This window comes from Eurypyga helias, unplaced genomic scaffold (assembly GCF_000690775.1).
Source record: "Eurypyga helias isolate BGI_N326 unplaced genomic scaffold, ASM69077v1 scaffold29206, whole genome shotgun sequence".
Taxonomy (NCBI): Eukaryota; Metazoa; Chordata; class Aves; order Eurypygiformes; family Eurypygidae; genus Eurypyga; species Eurypyga helias.
Genome location: NW_010257740.1, coordinates 22,038 through 41,944, shown reverse-complemented (window position 1 = coordinate 41,944; position 19,907 = coordinate 22,038). Strand labels below are relative to the sequence as shown.

Below are 19,907 nucleotides of genomic sequence, written 5' to 3'. Positions count from 1 at the left end.
GGGGGGCGGCTCGTAGCGTGTCCCACGCGAGGCATTGGCGCCCCGGGTGAAACTCTCCCATTGCAGGTCTGGAGACCTTCATCTCCGTTGCTAAGACGCTGCCATCACCTGATATATATGATGTCGTGGAGGGATACGTAAAAATTTCCATGGAGTGTGCTGAAATATTCAGACTTATGGATGGAGAAAGAAAGCCTGAAAATGAAGTAAGTTGGCCGTGGGTGTTGTAGGTTAATGACTGGCAGCATGTGTCCCGGCTGGGAGAGGAACCCCTGAAGAAGTGCTTTGTGCTGTAAATAACCTTGTATAGGGTTTGTTTCCACCCCACCTCCCCAAAGTCACAGTGGGAGAAGCACTGTTAAAGTGGGAAATGCCCTTTCAGTGCCAAGGTGTTCCTGGATTTAATGATGCCAGCACAACCACCAGTCCTGCCAACATCAAGCAGTTAAGATTCTTTACATGTTATCATACGATCATTTGAAAAATAAGGAGGCTGACAGGAGCAGTTAAGCAAACAAAAGAAATAGTCCAGTGAAAGTAGTTGTTTTCGGATAACTAGACATCTCCCTAGTACGTCAGTATTTCTAGGAAGCCATTGGTAAAGTTGACCTGATCTTTCTCATCTGAGCTGACACAATTTTTCCTCATCAGAATATGATGAATGAGCTAATGAATTAAAAAACTCTTTTCACTGTGAATACTGTGGCATCGTTATTAATTTAAAACTTCATATGACAAAATTGGACAGTGTTCTTTTCAACCTCCGCTTGTCAGCCTTTGCATTAGGTTATCGCTTCTGTCTGTGTAATGGTGACCTGTGCCATGTTCAGTGACATGCTTTCGTCAAGATCCATCCACTGATAGAGGCTAATACTTGTAATGAATACCGTCCCAGTGCTATGTGGGCTCACGACTCATCTACAGGGACTTAATTGCAAGACTGGAGCAGCTCAGATGGTTTTCTTCAGCCTGTTGCATTGTGGACTTACCAGCAGTTGTCTCTTAAAGCATTGTTTCATTAGCCCTAGGCCCAGGCCTTCAGCTGGGGAAGGCCCTTCAGGACCTTCAGCCTGTGCCACACCTTGCACTGCAGTGGGCATTGTGCATACACAGATAAATCATGCATGCAGGTCTCAACTCACTTGTGAGGAGGGACCCTTGTTTACATTCAGTTGGTTTAGGATTGTACAGGCCTTCGGTCGGCATGCTGGCCTGGGCTGCCAGTGGAGGTTGTCCATCCCTACTACTGAACTTCATGAGTTTAGCGACTGAAAAAAAAAAATCACAAGTAAGCTGACCTCCTGTGGTTCTCTAGTCTCTCATAGTATCTGTAGGGGGTTTCCTTGAAAATTCACTCTCAGAACTAATCCTTTCAAAGAAGCAGCAGCCTATTTTTGGGAGAGAATTCAGAAGTTAGCTCTGCCTTCATATGCAGAAGCTTTCCTCTTGTGGTGGGGTTCTCTTTTTAATGGGGTGTGTTATTGTTCAGCTGATCATATCAACCCGTACTTGACAGTGGCAGATAACTAACTTATTTCTATATCTTCCAGATGCTATTAATCTTTCAAGCTCTAGAAGCCATTTTGCTGAGGACAGGCAGTGACCTCTCCCATTTTTCTGTTGTGGGAATGAACATAGTCAAAAAGTTGATTCATTCCTACATGAGATTGGTCTACGCTGCTTTGTATTCTGAAAATCACAGGTAAGTGTTCTCCATACATGTTGCGGAGAAGCTCTGTCAGTTGTTCTGAATTGATCCTGAGGGTCTTGCACATGTGTACAAGATAGTGCAGAATTCAGCTTTACTTACTGCTAATAATCCACCTTTATTTGATGATACTGTTCCACATTTTTTTAAATAATTGCACGTGAAAGTCTTTGCAAGGTGTAAGCTTTGATATAATGTACAATCTAAAGCTAGATGATATTTTCTTGATGCTGTGGTTTTCTTCTGTTGTGCCTCTCCTAGTGAGAAGTAAAGTGGGTGGTATCTGGAGTCCTGTTATTTTAATGCTGCCTGGTTTGTGAAGTGAAATGTACTGCCTGGAACAGGGAGGAGCAGGCTTTCTTGTAGTTCACAGATGCTGAGCACTCTATCTCGTGATGGCAAAAAGAGCTGCCCTTGAGTGGTTTATTTCCGAGTATTTTTTGTAGTCAGATTTTCATGTTTATAATTTTTTTTTTCCAGGTTGGCTTTTCTTTAACTTTTCCTGTCTTTTAAATCTAAGGCCATTTTAGGCCGATTTAAGCACTCATGTGTTATCTAGCCTGTCTAAACAACATCAACTCACACTCTGGACAGAGTGAGAGAAGTTCCAAGTGCCAGAAAAATTTTAATACAAACCTGGGAGGAAGAGGAAGGGAGAGGAAAAAATGGAGGCTGCAGATGATTTGTCCAAGGCCAATGACTTGTCTGTAGGTCTTCGGACAGGCCAGAATTAGAAAAGCTTTTTCTGCTTTCCAGTTCATGGGCACAACCACACTTCCTGCACCACTCATCTCATCTTACTGCAACAAGCATTTTAACTGTACATAGAATCCCAAGTACGAGTGGATAGCTATATTGTAAAATAAAAGTTGAAACCATGCAAGATCTCTTCTTATTAAGCCTTTGAAGATGACAGCTTTTGGAGAGATCCTTTTAGACCCTGCATAGAGGAGGCTGCAGCTTTCTGATGGTATTCTGGTGGTATATGCTCTGCGTTTTCTGTGCTGCCTCTTTGATGTGCAGAGGGGTTTTATTGTGATGGTACGTCTAGATGAAATCTCTGCTTAGCTTGCATGGCTCTGGTACACATTGTCCATGAAAGAAACATGACGGACAGATTCCAAAACACTTAAATGGGTAGTGGCTATACAAATGATGGAGGTCTGCAGCTTTGTACCTGATGCCCCTGTCGTGTTCCCATTGAAATAAATGGTGAACTCATGCATATTTAGGAGCTCCTAATTTTGGGCACTTTCTTTAATCTTACTTTATAAAGTGAATATCTAGCTTCTCATTACAGCTTAATTTTTAGGAAGAATATAAATAGGCATTCCCTTTTCCCTTCTTCCCTCTCCCCCTCCTTCCCAGTTGCCATTATCACTGCCTAAAGTAATGGTTTTGGTTGTTTTACCTTCCCTTCTATTTTTTCAGGCAAATTTTCCCAGTGGTCAGTGAGCACAAATCAAAACTGAGTGTAGATCTTGGGATTTAGTTCATGACAAGACCATGCTGCATATTTAAACTGAAGAAAACCTCTGTCATTCAGCTAAAACAAACAAACAAACAAAAAGGCAGCCTGTCTTTGGCCTACGCTATGTGTGTCCTTAACTTCAGCATCAGCCATAGCTCCTACGGAGCTGCTTGTCACAGTAAAACACATACGCGTCTGCAGGACTGTTTCATGCCTGAAGCTTCTGAAGGCTTGGGTGGATGTCGGAGGTGGAGTGGGATAATTTATTTAATAGGGGGGGGAAAAAGGTCTTGCGTTAAATTTTCATCTCTTGATTTGGTGATTTGTTTAACTGTCATCGTGGAACTAACCTGCAGGTTTTTCTCTGCTTTTCGTTTTAGGATGAGCCGAGCATGCCTTACCCTGTTGTCAGCCATGGTGGCTCAGGGGCCAGATTCAGCAAGGGATGTGTTTAGCCATTTTGATTTTAATAATAAGTTTCTGCCTGGATTATTGAAAAGAAGATGTAAGAAGGTAAATTAAGCTGCCGTGTGCTATGAAATGCTACACCATGGCTCCATCAATTTTCTTCTGCCAAGTATTTAAATTAAGCTATATTTTTGGCTGCAAGAACTTACCTCTTCCTTCCTGTCCTGTATCAGGCAGAGATGTTTCTTAATTGTTTCTAACTGGCATCAGAACTGATCTGTGGGGCAAAAGCTTCCCATCTACTTATACAGGAAATCCCCAGGTCATGTTTCTGATTGTCTGTGATAGCGGGGCAGCTGGCATGCCACCCTTGAGGTACAACGTGCTTCGTTTTCCATCCCATTCTGGTCTTTCTCATCTTGTCAGGGTGCAGAGCTCCTCAGGATAACCTTCTTTTCACACTGCCTTGTAGAGTTTACTGCGAAGTGCCTTGTCTGTTTCCAGTAAGCTGTGGTGAAATATCAATGTGTTTCTGTGGGATACCCTTTTAATGTCTGAAAGGGAGTGAAAATAATGGTAAACTTCTGAAAAATATTCAGTAATGTGTTTGGGAAGGGTTCAGTCTTTCTTCCAATGCGTGGGTTGCAGTTTGGTCCCACTGAAATAAATGGAGGTTCTGCAGGTGTTTGAATGGAGAGAGGATTTTGCCCAGTACTAGTAGGGTTGGGGTAATTGTGTTTGAAAATATAACCAGCGGTTTTAAATAATCTCTTAGCGGAAATCCTTAAGGAGGATGTGTGAGTGAGTAGAAAAAGTCACTCCTCTCTTTCCAAAAGGAACTTTTATTTCTTGTTCTCTCTCCCATTGCTAAAAATAATCAGGTTTGACCTGGACCAGTGTTTCAGAACAAGAATATTTATATTTCATTCCAAATATTAGTGTATAATAAATCCAATATTATTTTCAGCACCGATACATTCTTTTTATTTTTTAAAGATGACTTGCAGAATAAACGTGTATGTTTGTGTTGGGTTTGTGCCATCTGTGGTGACAAATGAGATTCTGAAAAGTGGTTTCAGGGAGAAAGCTGTGTGTTTGGTTTTTTTGCCTTCTACTTGATTGCTTTATATATAAACAATGTCAGGAGAGTCAGATTTCATGGTTTGTTTAACCTTACTGCAGAAGCTGGCCTTTAGGAGTACCTCCACCCGTTAAATTTAAATGCTTGGGTGTAGTCTTTTGACCACAGGCTTATTAGATCTGCAAGTAAGGGAAGAAGTTTCCAAAACCAGATTGAAGATCTTGCTCAGCTGTCAGAGAAATTACAGTGTCATAACTGGCTATCAGAGGTGGTGGTTTGTTTTTTTTTTAATACAAAAATATCAGCCCCAAGGCTTACAGCAAAATCTCATTTCTTTATTTCTTCTTTGAACCCTTTCATGAGTCACTTCTGCCTTATGGTTTAGCCCAGTCCATATCTTCTTCCAGGCTTTTTTACATGCAACTTAACTTTGCACAGTAAGTTTCAAAAAAATTACAAATCATGTTGATATCCTGTGACCCTATTCCAGGCAAAGCTTTCATTACTTCCACTGTGCCTGAATTTATTTTTCTGTAATATACCAGCCCCCTTTTTAAGAGTGTTTTTGTTTGTAGCCGGTCTCAGTTGTGTTACCCAGGAGGCTCCTTGAGCAGCTGTAATAGCTGAGAGATGCGTGTAGTGCGCTGCAGCTCACAGATGGCAGCAAGCAGCAGGAGTCTCCAAGACCAGCACTGCTGTGGTAGCCAGTATAGTAAGGAATTGCAGCAGCACTACTGTCATTACCATTCTTTAGTGTTTTTGTGAATTGACTAGTGTACCAAGTGGTGAAGAAGTAAGGGTGTTCAGTGATGCATGTACAGGGTTTGGCATGAAACTACTGTTAAACTTTTTGGTTTTTTTATTTATGGCCTGTCTCATATATTGGCAACTGAAAAACATGTGAACTGGGACACCTTCCTTCCTGATGTTAACTTTAACAGACTAATCTGCTTAACAGAAGTAGTCTCTCGAATATACAGTAGATGTATTGCATACACATATGTGTGTATGACTACATGCAACGTGTTTATAGAAGTTGTTTAATTTACCTTAATTTTACAGTACTTACAATCAATTGTTGCATTATTAATTTTAGAGTTATGTACAATCTGTATGCCAACAGTGCCTTTTATCCTTTTTTAGGGGAGACCTGATGTCCGTATGGCCTACATTCAGTTTGCCCTCTCCTTCTTAATTGCTGGTGACAATGCAATCTTGAGACAGGTGCTGGAATTAAAAGGTATTTCACAATTGCTTGTGTATTTTTTTTAAGGCAGAGACTTATAGGTGATAATAAATATGAACTAATTCAAAATGTGAACCAGTTAAACAGCACTAATAAGATACAAAATACCTATTTTTAATTTTATTACCTGAAGAGCTTTAAATTTCTTTATTATTCTAGTGAGTGCCTCTTGTGCTTGAGACTAATGTTTGCTGTCTGCAAAATCCCTGTAAAAATAGGAAGCCCTTGGTGACACAGTTGTAAAAATGGCAAATGTAATATAACTTTGAGGCCGTAGATTCAATAAGCAGAAAAAAAACCCTTCATGGCCTTCAGCCTTACTCATAACCTAGTAGAGTCACGGAATACCAGGTTGGAAGGGACCTCAGGGGTCATCAACCTTTCCTGGCAAAAGCAGAGTCTAGACAAGATGGCCCAACACCCTGTCCAGCTGAATCTTAAGTGTCCAGTGTTGGGGAATCCATCACTTCCCTGGGGAGATTCTTCCAATGATGTTGCATTAAATTTAAAAAAAAAATATGTTAAAGACTGTGCATACTTCCTCTTTTATTCTCATGCAGGGTAGCTGTTGTGTACTCCGTTAGACCACTTTTTGTCAGTGATTATGGAGACCAGCGTAATGTCCCTTGCATCTTTTACGGAGGCATGACATGGGAATGCAGAATGGGAGGATGTTGCGTTTATGTCTCTTAGAGAAGGGGGTCAAACTGAACTAGCAAAGAAGAGGATCTTACATACACTTGATTAATACTTGATGCCTTATGTGCTGAAACTTCCGTTGACTTCAGTGGTTTGAATTCTGCTGCTGATGTTTCTCAAGTTGTGAATTGAGACCCTTGATAAGAGAAAAGAAATTAAAAAAATTCAGAAGGGATCTAGGGTGGGTGGAGGGGAGCCATTAGCTGAAAACAACCCATTTATTTTATGGTGAGGGAGTGAGAACAGGCCATAATTATTTACTTCTGTTGTTCACACCACCCTGGGGGCTGCTGATTTCCTTTAATTGCTCAGTTGTTCAGTCCTTTCAGGACAGGGAATGACAGTGCACACCTAGACCCAGTCAGCACAGCTGGCTTTCATTCCCCTGTAAGATACGGAGGTTCTCTGTACACTGAAGTTCTCTAACTTTGGGATGCGCAGGTGAGCCAAAGGATGATGCATGTTGTTGGAGATGCCACCCATAAACACTTGAGAATCACTGCAAAACAATTGTGAGCCCTTCACTGGGGAGAGTGGGCATTTACTGAAGTTTAAACACTGCATAACACTGGAGCCCGAAATATATTTGAAGTTGACATATGCTGTTGCAGGAAGTGTTAATAACCGAGTTGTCAAATTAGCTAGTTACGATGAGAGTAGGTTTGGCAGCATCGCTTGTTCATTGCTCTAGTTACAGACGCATCATCCTTCTAAACTCTGATTGCAGCCTTTTGGTTCATCCTTAAATATAACAGCAAGGTAAATAATATGACATTGAAGAGAAAGGTGTATGAATTCCCTGAAGCATTTTAGTATGGAAAAATAGCTTTCACGTTTTCACTTAACATTTGAAATGTCGTCTTAGATTTCATTCCAGATATTCTTCGTTCTGAAATAAAGGAAGACAAAGTTTCTACTGTCAATCTTCTACTTTCCACACTGAGAACTAAGGTATGATATGCCCTTTGAACTGTGTTGTCTCTTGTTCTGTATTTTCTTTGCTGCTGAAAGCAGTTTTGCAGTAATTTCTCATTGAATGTACAGCTCTTTAAGGTGTTGGCACTGTGCTGCTGAGAGTTTGTCAGTGTGTCCATTACTGACAATATTTATTGAAGGCTGATAGTGTGGCCATATTACTGTTTCAGATCTGAAGCTTGTTAGGCTTTTCCAGTGCCCTCTCTTAAAGCAAGTGCTTGCGTAGCTTGTGCTTGGATGCTAATTTCAGCTCAGCTTTAGTGTGTGGTGTCAAGTGGGTTGTGATTGTGTCGGCGTGAAGCCTGAAGTTCAAAAGAACTAGAGTCTTTTTTGGTACTTCCCATGACGGTGAGATTGGCCCATCAAAGAATGTCTCCCCTGATGAAACGTGGAGAACAGCTAGATTTGACTAGGTTTGTTAGCTCTGAACTAGGTAATCATGTACAGTTTCCTTCCCAGGAGGAGAAGGATTTTGTGTTTTCAGTATGGGGACCGTGACATGAAGTGGGTTTCCAGCAGCTGTCAGGTTGCAGTGGGTGGGACCGTGCCCCAGCCAGCCTTGGCAGGGGTCCGTTGCGGCCACATCCTGTGGTCCTGGATAGCTGGCCTTTGGACTTGGTTAGGCTGGCAGAGTTTCTGCTGTAGGAGATAGTCAAAGGTATTTCTTGGTGAGGTAGAGTAAAAGGGAAGTCTTGTCTATAAACTTCTCAGAATCAGAGAAGTTTTTGTTGGGGGGTTGGGAGGGGAAGGTACATACCACCTGCTGTCAGAAATTACTGTTGGAGGGGTAAGTCTGCTCCTCTCTCTGAAGTTGTTTTTTCTGATTCTTTCATATCAGGCAGAAATAACCTTGTGATATTGCAGGGTTGAGAGAGAAAACTTGAAAGCAGGAGTTGCTGAGAGGTGTAAGAGTTTGTTTAGTCTCGACTCCCTTTTGTGTGCTCTGCTCTTTCTTACCTTCTTAGCATGGCAGTGCTTCTTTCCCTGTGGTGCACCAGCTTATTGCTGCTGTGGGTACTGTAACTGCACCAGAGATTTATTTCCTTTCTGGAAAAATGTTTTTTTAAAAATGGTTTTAGTTCCAGTATCTATGATTTTTGAATCTGTTTTGAACGACTGTAGCAATGTTGCATAAGCTGTTGTATGGCCAACTGAGAGAATGAAGAAAAAATAGTTGCAAATTTAGAGTGTAAACATAAGAGCCTGCCTCATACTCAGGCTTTTCACAAATGACAATTTAAAGTCAAGAATATTCTTTCATTTTTCTATTGCAATAACCTTGGAAGAAGAAGAAAAAAGCTAACATTTCAATGGAAAATAAACCTCCTTGAAGCTTTGTTTTCTGAATGAAGCTTTTCCCATGTGGGAATCGTACATCGCATACTATTAACTTCTGGGTGAAACCTAATACGTTCCGACTCCTTCAGTTTAACAAGGAAAGTGAGATTTAAAAAAAAAAAATGAGGACTGGAGAAGACAGTAGGAGAACTTTTGACAACTTCCTCCACTGTGTTTTCCCATTCATTCAGACTGTATTTGTAGCAGATTTCCATTATCCTAGTCTGTGGCTATGCCACTATAAATACGCTCGGTGCTCTTCAGTTGAACTTGGAAGTCTATCCTGTTGAGCATGTGCAGAGTATGCAGAAGTTTGTGTAGAGTCCTATGGCTTCAAGCACGTCAGGATGGGAGCAGGAGAGTGTGAAAGGAGTGTTAACAGGACAGGCAGAACCTTCTGTCTGCTGTAGTGAGGAGAGCGAGCTCTGTGTGTGCTAGAATGAAGTGTGTTGCTAATTTCCCATTATTTTGTGATAATGTGGAATAAATAGTTGTTTGTCTCTTTTCTTGTTTTCAGGTGGTTCAAAATAAAAATATCACCAAAACCCAGAAGGTGGGCTTTTTTACTGCAGAAGTGTTGATTCACATTGCTTCACTGTACCGGTGGAATGGGATTACTGATGTCAGCCCTGGGGATTTAAAGGTCTGGTAGTTAATTTTTTGTAACTCCTAGTCCTTGTCCTGTCTTTTTTTTTTTTTTTAATTCCTATCTTGCAGCCCACAGGTTTTGAAATAGATCCCAGTTACCCTAACCTTGATAAGCTCAAGAAGAGGGATCTGCTGAGGCTTCTTAAAGAAACCCTGACTTTCTGCTGCCCCTCACTGCTCGAGGAAGGGTGTTCATTTCCCCTCCCTGATTTCCAGAACTGCAGTGTGAATCTGTTAACCAGGGAGAAATGGGGCTTTTGGGTGCGAGTACTGTATTCCATTGCCTGGACACATTTGTGTCCCTATAGGAGACTATATTGGAAGGAATGTTCTTACCACGTGCCTCATTCCCATCCTACAAGCTGATCTGAGATGAGGGCTAAACTCCCTAGATGGTTGCCAGCCTTTTCAGCTTGCACTGTTTGGGGGGTTGGCAGGGTTTCTGAGGGCTGAGCTGTTCCTGATTCTACTGGTCCATGAAATTGCATTACTAAAGTCCTAGATGAGGCAAGGATTAGGGCTGCAGCTGGTGTTAGTCCTGCAGATGTTTTGTCATCTCCTCATAAATAGGCAACCTACTTGCTTTTTTATTTTTCTTAATCGTGTGATCTCATGTCCCCACCTCTCACTGTGGGAATATCTAAGGCATGGCTGTAAGCCCAGTGCAAAGCAGTAGAAAGCCCATGCTGCCGTTGGGTTTTGGCTGCAGGCTTTTCACCTTTGTGTTGATTAACACTTGATCTTTAGAAGCCCAAAGCTTCAGACTTTCTAACACTGAACAACTGTCGTCTTTTACTTCCTCTACTAGATGCTTATGCCTATTCTATTCCAATTCTGATATATTGTAAACACCTTTTGGAGGAGATCTGTTTCTAGGAGGTGTCTGCTTGGAGCTGTGCAAATCTATGACCCCCATCATTAACGTGCATCTCAGTTTTGAGTAACTTTAAATTCTTACATTTCCATGCAGTCCTTGCATATGGCTTGTGATTTCCCAACTGGAGTTGTCCAGAAGAGACTTCTCATTTGCAAGAATATTGAGTTGTGCTGGATGTGAAAGGTTAATGCAATCTTTTTGCTTGATGTGGATATTTGGTCACTTTTTCCATTTTTGTATGGTGAATGTCATGGCATTGGTGCCGCACCTTTGCCTGAAGTGTTGGCAAGTTCTGAGCATTGTTAGCTATCCATCTTTCTTGCCCTCTATTAAAGTAGCTCGTCTGCTGCCAAGTTGGCCCCAAAAACATATGAATCATAGAATCACAGAATGGTTTGGGTTGGAAGGGACGTTAAAGACCATCTAGTTCCAACCCCCCTGCCGTGGACAGGGACACCTTCCACTAGACCAGGTTGCTCAAAGCCTCGTCCAGCCTGGCCTTGAACACTTCCAGGGATGGGGCATCCACAGCTTCTCTGGGCAACAGAGAATATGTTGCTTTTTTCACATACTTTAGGCTGAACCATAAATTGGCGATTTCTTTGGTCTTTCTGAGCTTCCTCACAGTGAACCTGGCCTGTAAGGTTGAAGGTTGGTGATTTCACATTAAGTCCTTGATTTCAGAGTCCCAGCATGGCCTTGCCATGGAAGTCTTGATATCACTACTTTTCTTTAGCTTGACTCTTCTCTATCTTCCTCTATCTGACTTCTTAGCAAAAAGTCCTACGTCAGTAATGCCCTGCAGATAGTACATATGTGCCTACATTTGTGAGGTTTGCTTTCCTTGAAACAAAAAAATACTGTAATATTTAATTTGTTTAATAGAGAAACTGAAATCTGTCTTGTTAGTGTGAGCAAAAGCCGAGCTGTCTTTTAGTATTTCTGTATAAAAGGAGCTTCATAAAGCTCAGAGAAGAGTGAAATGGATGTGAGATTTTCTTCCGTGATAGCAAAAATCATACGCCTCTTTTCCTCCCTTCTGATTTTCACAGGTGACTCAAGGTTCTGAAGAGGTGGGAAAGGTGATGGTACGGGAACTTGTTCATAATTTCTTAATGGACCTCTGCTGCTCTCTGAAATATGGCATAACCTTCTATGATCCAAGTCTTGGAACGTCCGGCAAGTAAGTCACCAGATGGCTGAGATTGTAGCTGTGCTGGGAGCAAGGGAGACCTTGCTAGTTACCTTGTCTGTCCTTCCAGGCTGTTGCCAGTAGCTTTGCTGAATTCTGCTTCCGACTTTCTTCTGCGTCAGAAGAAATAAATGCATTGGGGTCTTTGCGGGTTTTTTGGCTGTGTGTGGGTGTTTGTTTTTTTTTTTTTTAAATTTAAACTTCCCAAGATCAAACTGTGGGATCTCCTGTGGTACCTCAGTGTACCAGAGAGCACCCTACCCTATGCACAGGGGCTTAGGCAGTGGTTGTGTTTCTCTGAGCCATCTCCGTGAATAACCAGATACCAAGTCCTTACTATAAGTTGTGATTTTTTTGGGCTGCAGATTTTTTTGGTGTGACAAAACATCAAAGCTGCAGTATTAACCACGTGGTGGTGAAATAGCTAGTCTAGTTGACATTTGGTATCACTGGAGGTGGATTATTTTGGCAAGTAAATTTTTGGTAAATATTGGCAAATTTATTTTATTTTGGCAAAATGCTGACATTGATTTCAGTAGTGCCAGAATTTGGCCTGCAACATCTAACCTGGAAGCACCTATTTGCCCTGCTGTTTCCATTTGCTACCTAGTTAAAAGGCAGGTGCACTAAGATTGTGACTGATAGAGAAAATAGACTCCTGTAATTCCATGGAGGGGTTCTCATAGGGGTGTGTTTTATGCTTAATCACGTTAGCTGGGCAAAGAAGGTACTGGATTGTAGGAGAGGGTACCAATACAGAGTGGTGCTAGAGCAGGTTACTTCTTGCTTTGAGCAAAATTTTAACTGTAACTCATCTGGTATCTGCAGTATTCTCCCTTTTTGTTTAGGGACATATGGAAGAAAACTTAAACAAGCAAAACAAAAACCCCCAACAACTGAAACACCATGGAAAATAATTAGAATCATAGAATGGTTTGGGTTGGAAGGGACCTTAAAGACCATCCAGTTCTAACCCCCCTGCCATGGACAGGGACACCTTCCACTAGACCAGGTTGCTCAAAGCCTTGTCCAGCCTGGCCTTGAACACTTCCAGGGATGGGGCATCCACAGCTTCTCTGGGCAACCTGTTCCAGTGCCTCACCACCCTCTCCGGGAAGAATTTCTTCCTGATATCTAATCTAAACCTCCCCACTTTCAGTTTAAACCCATTTCCCCTTGTCCTGTCACTACAGGCCCTTGTAAAAAGCCCCCCCCAGCTTCCTTGTAGGCCCTTCAGGTACTGGAAGGGGCAATAAGGTCTCCCCGGAGCCTTCCAAGTTTTACATTAAAGTATTAATTTAGCTTTGTGAAGTTTGGTTAGAATATTTCTGAAACATTATCATTTAATTAAAAGTAATTACTGTTTGTCATCCAGAAAACCTGGAGGTAATTTTCTTACTTTTCTGAGTACAAACTCAGAAATTCCAGCAGTATGAGAGGTTTTGCCTTGGCTTTACCCCAGCAACAGTTTGAGGAGTTGCAGAGTTAACATCACACGTAAAGTATCAGAACAGGGATTTCTTTATTAAAGTATTTTTGTCTTCAACAGGGGAGGAAACGTGGTGCTTCTGCGCTTCCTGCTTGGTTTAAAAACTGCAACAGAAGATGAAATGGTTGCTGATCTCATGGTGAATATTCTCAAAGTATGCCCAGACTTACTGAACAGATACTTTAAGGAGACCCGGTATTCCTTCGTTCCTAGACTGAAGTCAGCTTGGATGGACAACATGAAGTTACTCAAAAAGGTAAGAGCATGAGTGATGCACACCACCTCTCCACAGAAATATGCACTCCCAATACTTCTTCTTTTTTCCTCGAAAAATGGAAGTAGTTTTTTGTTACAGTAGTGCAGAATTGTACAAAAGTGTAATAGGAAAGGTGGTAGAGTCAAACATTCCTGACCTACAGGAAAAAGTACCAAGCCAAGGAACTTGGTGGTGGATTGGTAAGCCTGCCTTCCATTGCTTTTATTACAGAAAGATAATATAATGCCATTCCTATGTAGAAGTTGGTACAGTTTGGGTATTGTGCAGTACAGAGCCCAGCCAGCCTGTGGTATGGCCATGTTTTAAGTATAAGCTAACTCCAAATTAATGAATTTAGCTGAGGAATTCCTAGTGACAAGGAACAAGATTTCATTGATTTCAGGGGAACTAAGCTGAGGATCAAGGAGTGGGGGTTTTTGTTGTTGTTTCAGAAGCAGCTGCTCTGTATCAGAGGAAGCTCGTGTGTCTGAAGATGTACTGTGTGTACAGCTGTAAATGCGCAGTGCTTTACAGTGTATTAAAATCACTAAAAAGCAGACAGGCACAATATCTCATGAATAACTAGTTTAAAAACAAGTCAGTCCAGCAGTGGAGAAGTTTAAGTGACAAAGGCTTAAGTGAGCTAAACAGGAAGGACTTAATGCCTCTGAAATAGCACTGGAAATTACTGTAGGTATGTTAGGAAAGAAGCAGCAGGATGCTGTTAAATGTCGAAGATGGTAAATGGAGGGGGGGAAATGGCATCCTGTTTTCTGTGGTGCTGAGGAAAATGAGGCATGGCTTAGAGCCACAGCTGCTTTAAAAAGTGTAGACATAGAGTTGGAAGGTCATTTGGTAGAAAGCCATGTTCAGAGCAGGAGGCTGTATAAACATTTAACTAAACCAGGGAAGAAGGAATTGGCATGAGAAGCAGTGGGAAACATCACGTTGATAGTTTTTTTTTGAGCTGCAGCAACATCAAAGTTCAGCTAGAAGAACCTTTTGTCCTTTCTGAGTGTTCCTCTGTCTCTTTGCCTTAGCTTAAAACGTAAAAGTAGGATCTGTAGTTTGTTTGAAAAGGGTTGGCCTTTGGCAGGGGTGCAGGTTGCATACAGATGTTCCATTTATTTGAAGTCTGGGGGATGCTCTGTAGCATAAAAATATATAAAAATTTCTGCATAAAAATTGGTATGTAGTGGTGTCATTACTTCTGACAAGTCAAAGTAAAAGCCTTCTGTAAAATGCTCCCCAGAAGAAGCTGTTGTCTCCAGGAGTATATCAATGTTGATTAAATTGTTTTTATTTCAGATCTATGAGGCTCAACCAGAGATTTCCCATTCTTTTAAGACTTCGGAGTTTATTCCTCTTCCCAGGTTGATTTCTATGGTGATGGTAACAACAGTCCCTGCTGTGTGCAATAAAATAATGTTCACCCAAGGACTAAATGTAAGAGCAGTCTACAGTATTTCAGTGAATTTTTCTGTCCTGGTTTGATTTAAGTGTATGATCATCCAAGAAATTGCTTAAGTTGGTTAATTACATGTGTTTTGTATTGTCCCAGCTTAAAGCAGGTTTGGGGAAGCACTGGAAAATTAATTAAAACCCATTGATACTTCTTGTAAGAGCCAAGCACCAGCTCTGTGAATGCTCACTAGTGGTTTAGGCTGGGAATCTGAAAACCTATGGATTTTTATTTCCTGCTAACCAAGGTTTAGGAAGTAATTAGTTTAACAAATTAACATATATTCAGAGTACAGATTATGTGCGGAGCACAAGAGGAAGCACTGAAATGCCTTTTAATTAAACTTCTTTCAGTTACCCAGCACCGTAGTGAAGCACAGCATACTGTCGCTTGTGTCAATGGTTCTGAGAAGAGCCTTGAAGAATATTGAGTACTGCTTGAATGAAGAAACTTGGCAGAAGTCGGAATTCTACACACTGTCGATGATGCAGGGATTCGTACAGCTGTACAGAGAAGCCGTCAGCAAGGTACAAAGTGAAAAGAAAATTGGGGTCTAACTTGAGTCATTTTGCAGCAGATAACTACTTCTCTACACTTTCATCCCAAGGGGTTGCAGCCTAGGAGGCTGGAGATAGCATTCCCCTCCCCCTGCCCAAAGATACTGTGGATTAAAAGGTGGTGACGACTGGTGTGGTAGCAGACTACATTTCCTAGGCAAGCTGGATGATGGAAATGCAAATAAAATTTTGTTGTGAGCAGAATTCAACACTGGCAGCTGTTGTGCTGCAAGTGAATTCTAAGAGCAGGCTTGGAAGCAACTTCTCCTCATGGTTCAAGGAAATTGTAGCCAGCAGGGTTTACCCAGACTAACTCTAGACCAGGTAGCACTTGTGTTCAAAATATACCATGAGGATGAAGAACAAAATGTAATTTTTTTTTCTACAGGAAACTTCTTCAGCAAAACGCACTTGATTTCAGATCTTCTTCCAGTTGTGTACAAAATTAGTTACAACCTTTGTGAAGAGCAGCAAATCCTTTTGTTTGTTTGTTTGTGAATATTTTTATCACAGTAGCTTTGTCTCACGCAGGAGAGCTACTGCAATTTACTCTTTTTTTGCTTCTAGCTTTTACCAGACATGAACAATATAGTGGCTGTCTGGCAGTCCCTTCTGAAGCAAGGGAGAGAACACCACGATGGCCAACAGGAGAAGAGGGAAAGCGATACCTCCACCGTGAAGGCAACGACTGAGACAGCAGAAGTTGCTGAACAGCATGGTAGGCAAAGCACGCAGAGTTACCCCTTCTTGCTTGTTTGTGAAAGGCTGTAATGAAATCCTCCTCCCATGTGAGGTTGTTAGCTTCGACAGAGTCCAGATGTCACTTCTGGATTTACTGTTCGTCTTTGCCTGGTTCAGTCTCTTCTGCAGTTGAATTCTGACCAGTGTCAGAGTTGGCTAAGAACGGTTTGACAGGTAGGCTGCCGTTGCTTCTAGGGGGTTAAGCAGTTTGCCTTTCTGCTGTCACTGAATTGCAGAATGGTTGGAAGGGACCACTGGACATTGTCTTGTCAATGAAACAAGCAGATAAATTGATATGCCTGACAAATTTTTTTTTGGAGGTTAAGCAGTTCGACAAGCAGATAAATTGATATGCCTGAAAAATATTTTTTTGGAGGTTTTTCAGTTCAGTCAAGTTATTTCACCATTGGTTCACTTTTGTGAAGCAGTTACTGTGGCTACATAAATGCTTGTGTTGCTGTAGACAGGAATAAAACCATGGAAGTGTTGGAAGAGGGAGGGTTGGAGTGAAAGCTGCTGTTCTCTCTCAAAACCAGTGTCCCTACTGAAGGATTTGCTTTTGTAGTTCCGTTGCAGGGAACTAGAAGTTTTAGTACTCTGTAGCTTGGCGAGCAGCCTGCAATGTTTTACTTAAAGACTGAATATAAACCTGTGGCCCGCTTCCTGCTCTTCACAGGGCATATTCCACAGTGAGACTTCCTGGAGCAGTTTTTTTGGAGTATGTCCTTCTGTGTGTGGCTTTGGGGAGCAAAACAGTTGTCAGCGCTGGCACTCCAAGGCTCAATATTGGTAGAGTGCCTGCTGAAACCAATGAAGCAGCTGATCTCTAAAGTACTGGAGCTGTGGTTTCCCTGCATACTAGGGTGATAGTACAGTATCACTTACTCTCAGCTCACCTTTTACAGCTTGGTTTGCATTGTGACCACTAGAGAATTCTTTTTTTAACGGGAGTTGAGTCTCGGGCAAACAAAGACAAAGTCTGTGCGTGGCATCCATCCAGTTCTTCGTCTCCCTGAGGGAGACCCAGTTAACAGGAAAAAGTAGGTGTTACAAAAGTTTTGGCTGCCCTTCATTTATTTTGCTTCCTTTCATTAGTGACTGGATCACAAGTAGCTTTTGTGTCCTCATGTTATGAACTAGAAGAACGTTTAGCTGCTGAAATAGTTTTTCCTAAGAAGTAAACAGCTGTCTTAACTGGGATTGGTGTTTCTCTCATACAAATACTTGTTTCTTTCTCTTGCCAAGAGAGGTCAGATTGAGAAATTATTATTTTGAAAGAGGGAATGGAAAGAGAAAAATCCCTTTAACCAAAGGAATAAATTAGGGTACAGTCTCCTGTGCTTCCCTGGTCAAACATACCTGGCGTTAGATAAAAGTAGTGTCCTTGGAAACCAGCAACATGACCTTGTACTTGCCATCCCTTTTTTCTGGAGTTCAGCTTTAAATTGAACAGCAGTGGGACTGCTTGGAGTCTCATAGTGAGTGTTAAAATGTTAAGATTGTCTTTTTATGTGCGTGAGCACTCTTGAATCAAATTAAAAATGGCAACTGTCAATTTAAGCACTGAATAAGCTGGCTTAGCTTTAAAAATGTTTACACAGGAATACTGGGAAAGGAAACTGGGGATACCATGGGGTTTTTTTCTGTTTCTTTTTGTTACTGTGGAAGATAACGTATCTCATAGGCAAGAGTATTGGATCTATAGTTAGTAATTCTCATGTTGGATAATGCAGATGCTGCACTGTTCTCTCTTGGTGTGAAAGAAGGCAAAACTAATGCTGTAAACGCTTTGCTTAGGTTCGGATGATGCTGAGACGCTGTTTCTGAAAGCTGCCCTGCTTCAGGTCATATGCCTGTATCAGAAGGTTGTGCCCCACTTGGTAGCACGGAGCAACTTTGATTTTAGCAAGCTGCTAAAAGGTATGTGATGGGTATTTCTGTTGCCTTCGTTGCTTTCTCTGGCTATTGACAAAGTCCACTGCAGAAGGAGGTGTTTGCTCTTCTGTGTAGATGGAGGAAAAAGCTCTTATCTAGAAGTAAACCAGTTTAGTTTCTTCATTGTGTTGGCATTTATTGCTGCTATTTTTGCAGCGCTCTGGCACTCTGCCCTCTTAAATTCCGTAGCTGCTCCACTACACTCGGATGATGTAAGTGGTGGATTGCCCTACAGTCTTCCTCCTTTTAGCCTTTATAGGGTTTTAATTCCCATGTTTCTGAGGAAGACTTATCTCCAACTGTTAATGGGATTTGGGGGTGTAATTCTTCTAGCCCTATGTCAACAATCCAACTTAAGTAATTTATTTCCAAACTCTTCTTAGCTGCAGTGGCAGATTTTTTTTTTTTTTAATGGGATAGTTCACAGAAAGTGTGGGGTGGGGGAGAAACACATACCAATCACCAGTCTCCTTTGGAAAGTCTTTTAACACTCAAGCATTTTTTGCATTTGCTGTGTTTTGACTTATTTTATCAGTTTGGCAGTGTATGGGGAGAACAACCATGTTCTGCATGGTATTATCTCCTGTGGAAAATCTATATGAGGAAGCACTTTAGCAATGTTGTATTTTTGTCTCTGTCATGTTCGTGGAGGGTATTCCTCTTCATGCAGCAGAAGTAAACAGAGATGTTCTGTACCTTCTTAATGCAGCAAGGATGATGAGCCATAAATTATGGGCTGTGGGCAAGATCTTCCAATTCTGCTTGTGGTACAACACATACAGCCACTTAAAAATGAGGCTGGAGGGGAGAGCAAAATGTAGTTTGGGCATCATGGCTGTCTGTGGGCCACTACAGCTTGAAGGCCACCGAACTAGAGCAACTGTCTGGGTTTTAGACAGGTCTGGGATGTGTAAGAACGGGAGTTGTGTAAATGCCTTAATTAGAGTTTGCTGGGGAGAAAAGGGACTTGATACAGAGCAACGTTGTGAATTAACTGTCTCATGCATGAGGTTTTTTCCTCTCTGTCAAAGCATTGGTTTGTGTACTTGGTGACTCATCACATATCCTGTTTATCCTGTTAGTTCTTGCATGCGTAGCTTTTTCAAAATGGACAAAAGGCAGGACACCTTTTTATGAGGCAGAATCTCTTTGATGGTATGTTTTGTTACAGTATAAAATAAGAAAGTTGAATAGAGTAGAAAATAAGGTGGCATTCTTAAATAAATGTAATGAAGTTAACTTGGATATTAATCTTGATGAATGTGATATGGTAGAAAATTGCGGTGTAAGTTAATCCTGAAACTTTGTTCTCTCAGATGCCAGTTTGAAAGTTCTGTTGTTTCCTTCCCTCAAGCTGATGGAAACATACACTCCAAAGGCAGCACATTTTTCCTACCTTGTAGCAATGAGCTTTACACAGCTGATACAGCTCTATTGTTTGTCTTCCTCTTGGCTAAGCTTTGTAGTGATGCTGCATTTTTAAAATTTATTGTCTCTTTACTGTGGACCACAAAGGTACTACACAGACTATGAAAAGCACAGTGATACCAAAGCTTTATACAGCTGTTCTCTGTATATAACTTAAATGCAGTTAATGTGTGGGCAGATCAATTTTTGGAGCACACTGTGAGGGTCTCTGTGCAGCTGTGTGACCTGTATGGTGAATAACTCTGAGGCTATGCTGAAGCAGTTATTGTGAACAGATAGAAGTGACGTAGGGAGATACACCAGTGTAAAGTTCACAGAAGCACAGAATGGTTTGGGTTGGAAGGGACCCTAAAGACCATCTAGTTCCAACCCCCCTGCCATGGGCAGGGACACCTT

General features: G+C 41.5%; 1 protein-coding gene across 1 annotated transcript in view; it reads left to right on the top strand.

Moving 5' to 3' along the window:
- Positions 1-50: 50 nt before the first annotated feature.
- The window catches only part of URB1 (URB1 ribosome biogenesis 1 homolog (S. cerevisiae)), a gene marked incomplete at both ends in the record, with an annotated part of 40,633 nt that continues 20,776 nt past the window's right edge, over positions 51-19,907 (top strand). The window contains 12 exons of the mRNA XM_010154137.1: positions 51-206; positions 1,551-1,702; positions 3,560-3,692; positions 5,812-5,908; positions 7,479-7,564; positions 9,444-9,569; positions 11,504-11,634; positions 13,193-13,388; positions 14,697-14,834; positions 15,204-15,377; positions 15,975-16,125; positions 17,946-18,068. Coding sequence (XP_010152439.1) covers positions 51-206; positions 1,551-1,702; positions 3,560-3,692; positions 5,812-5,908; positions 7,479-7,564; positions 9,444-9,569; positions 11,504-11,634; positions 13,193-13,388; positions 14,697-14,834; positions 15,204-15,377; positions 15,975-16,125; positions 17,946-18,068 — 1,663 coding nt within the window. The remainder of the gene's footprint in view (positions 207-1,550; positions 1,703-3,559; positions 3,693-5,811; positions 5,909-7,478; positions 7,565-9,443; positions 9,570-11,503; positions 11,635-13,192; positions 13,389-14,696; positions 14,835-15,203; positions 15,378-15,974; positions 16,126-17,945; positions 18,069-19,907) is intronic.